Source organism: Marmota flaviventris, chromosome 7 (assembly GCF_047511675.1).
Source record: "Marmota flaviventris isolate mMarFla1 chromosome 7, mMarFla1.hap1, whole genome shotgun sequence".
Taxonomy (NCBI): Eukaryota; Metazoa; Chordata; class Mammalia; order Rodentia; family Sciuridae; genus Marmota; species Marmota flaviventris.
The window spans coordinates 55478193-55480847 of record NC_092504.1 but is presented as its reverse complement, the minus strand read 5'-3'; the positions used below and the strand labels follow the sequence as shown (position 1 = coordinate 55480847).

Sequence of the window (2655 nt, the reverse complement as noted above, 5' to 3'; positions counted from 1 at the left end):
AGCCAAGAAGCAAGAAATGGAGTAACAAAGTAAGCCTGAGAAGTCCCAGGGCCCTAGAGCATTCTCTCTGGCTGGTCACAGGCATTCATGTTTCAATAACGAAGTCTTCAGGCTGTTCTGGAAAAAAAGAATCATATCTTCACTGTTTGGTTACCCTGTGAAAGGTCACCAGACAGAAGCTATTTACCAGACAACAAGCCTAAAGCTCTTCAGTAATGACAAAAACAACAAAAAACCCTTAAATTTTCCTACTGAAACTTTTTATTGTTTATTTTTGTTGTTGAGGCTTAAGGAAATTAACTTTGCCCATAATTCATTCAGCCTGGACTTAGTGACACCAACTTATATTTGAGCCAATTAGGAATAAGACCAAACTACATTCTTAGGTCTATTTAGTTAATACATGGCACTTCACCAACGACTTTTCTCATATAACCTTTAACAAGAACTCATAAGTAGCATTGATTATCCCCCAAGAGATGAGAGATCTATGGTAATTCAAATGGGCACCTCTGAAAAGATTTGTCAATTTTCTGTCCCGTTCTAGCCAGATTGTTTTGAAAACCTTGGGGAAAGACTGAAATTCTCCACCAATCTGAGACTGTATGCGAGTTTTTACAACATTAACTGGGAAAAACAAGAATCCCAACATGGCACCCAGTAGACCTCCACAGATAAAGTCATTGACCAAATGAGCACTGTGAGTCCTTGCAGTAGGCAGGTGCTCCTTAATGGGACCTCGAAGACCAAAGAAAAGGACATTGCTGGATCCATTACGGAGTAGAATGGGCACCAAACCTCGATAATACTCTCCAATTCCATGGCACTTCAGTGCCCTGAAAGCCTGATAAGTGTTTGTGAACTTGTCATGATGCTTGTGGTCTTGAAGCAATGTCTGAACTCTTTCCAATGGAGTGAAAATGGCTTCTGTTGTCCCTGCAAGTACTGCCGCCACGCCACGGGTTGCAAACTCTGGGGCACTGACGTGCTTTTGGAGAAGGGAAGACAAATCCTCGTGCAGACCAAACATAAGTGCCAGGGTGGTGGTTTTCTGCATTAATGGCCGAAGGATTCCACGATACAAGTTTCTAAATCCATCCCTCCTCAACTGAAGCACTGCATCCCAGGTTTTGATTCCATAGAGCTGCTGCCGAAAAAGGATCTTCTGAATGGGAAATGTGATGGCTGCATTGTTGAAAGCTGCGCAGCCTCCACACAAGTAATGCTTCATCTCACCAACATTTGTAATGTGAGGTGAGATGTCTTGTTTTGAAGATGTAAGGATTGGTGGTCTCTTTTCATGAGCTCCTGAATCCATCATGTTGCTTAAGGTCTCTCTTCTTCATGAAGGATTTTTTTTTAACCTGTGACACCAGATGAGCCTCGTGGTGTGAGGGATGCTAGCTTTTTGGCAACTTTCCCAATTTCTTCCATTGTTACTGGTTTATCAGGTTCGTTCTTCTGGAGTCATTTTGATAACTGGATTCCCATGGCTGCGGGCGCCGGGCCCCACGCCCCGAGCCACCGGCCCGTGCAGGCACAGACCTCCACCCGGGACATTTTAATTTATCCTCCATATTCTTCTTAATATGGGAAAGGTAACACAGACCTTGTGGTAGAATGTTGCAGGGTTACTACTTTCCACTGGACCTTGATATGTTCCCCATTCTGTCCCCTGTCAGCTGCACTACAGATCTGAGTTCAGACCACCAATTTCAAATAGAAGTGCCCTTAACTTTTATCCACTTTGTAAACTCATAATTTGGCAGCTCCAGCTCCAATCACCTAGAACTTCCTAATAGTTTTTGTTACAGTCTCATTCCTGGGCCTGGACTCATAGTTTGGGCACCCATCAATCCAGGGAAAAATAAAGTGTAAGTGGGGCATATTCAGAAAGCAAGTACAGATAGCTGAAAGGAGTGGATTTAAGCAGCAGCCCTCAATTTCTCCAAAGCTCAGAAATAAAGCAGTGAAAGAACAACTGACCAGAGAGGTGGGTGACAGAATAAATACTTTTAAAACTCAATATCGACAGCTTGAAACTTGGAGGGACTTGGAACATGGTTACTTGAGCATAAAATAAAGATGAATTTCCTTGATCCTGAATTTTGATCAGGATTAGGTTGGGGGAGGGGTAACAAAGAGAGAAAGAGGGATAAGAAGAGCCTATAAGCTTTCTTCTTTAACAACAGTTGGAAAGAAGAGCAGAACATGTTAAAATAAGACAATAACAGCAAAAACAGTGGAGGAGATGACATAGTTTAGCTCAAAATGTGGGCAGAAAGCTGTGCTGGACAAGATAGCCATTTTGTAGCATCCACAGCTAGAAAGCCTCCCTAGGAAAATTTAAATTAATACAGGTTTTCCCCACCTACAGCTAGTAACAAATAAAACCTGAGTGCAAACTTGTCTCAGTATACCTAGAAGGAACTCATAGAAGTATCTGTATTAGCCGAAGGCTGCTACCATCTCCCCACCACTGTGGTAAAGGGGAGTGAGATAAAGCTCATGCAAGAGCAAATCACTGCTGTGGAGTACTAACCCCAACTCAGCACTCTCTACAACTTCTGTCAAAACTCAGGTGAAGACAACTGATACCTTACTCTTATTACAATGATACGTAAAATCCTGATGATCCACAGAAGCCAGAGTGGA

At 42.6% G+C, this 2655-nt stretch overlaps 1 protein-coding gene across 1 annotated transcript; it reads right to left on the bottom strand.

Moving 5' to 3' along the window:
- Positions 1–243: 243 nt before the first annotated feature.
- On the bottom strand, positions 244–1479 carry LOC114104656 (mitochondrial nicotinamide adenine dinucleotide transporter SLC25A51-like). The gene has a single exon (XM_027950867.2). The coding sequence runs from the start codon at positions 1319–1321 to the stop codon at positions 428–430; it is 894 nt and encodes a 297-aa protein (XP_027806668.2). The 5' UTR covers positions 1322–1479; the 3' UTR covers positions 244–427.
- Between the last annotated feature and the right edge of the window lie 1176 nt (positions 1480–2655).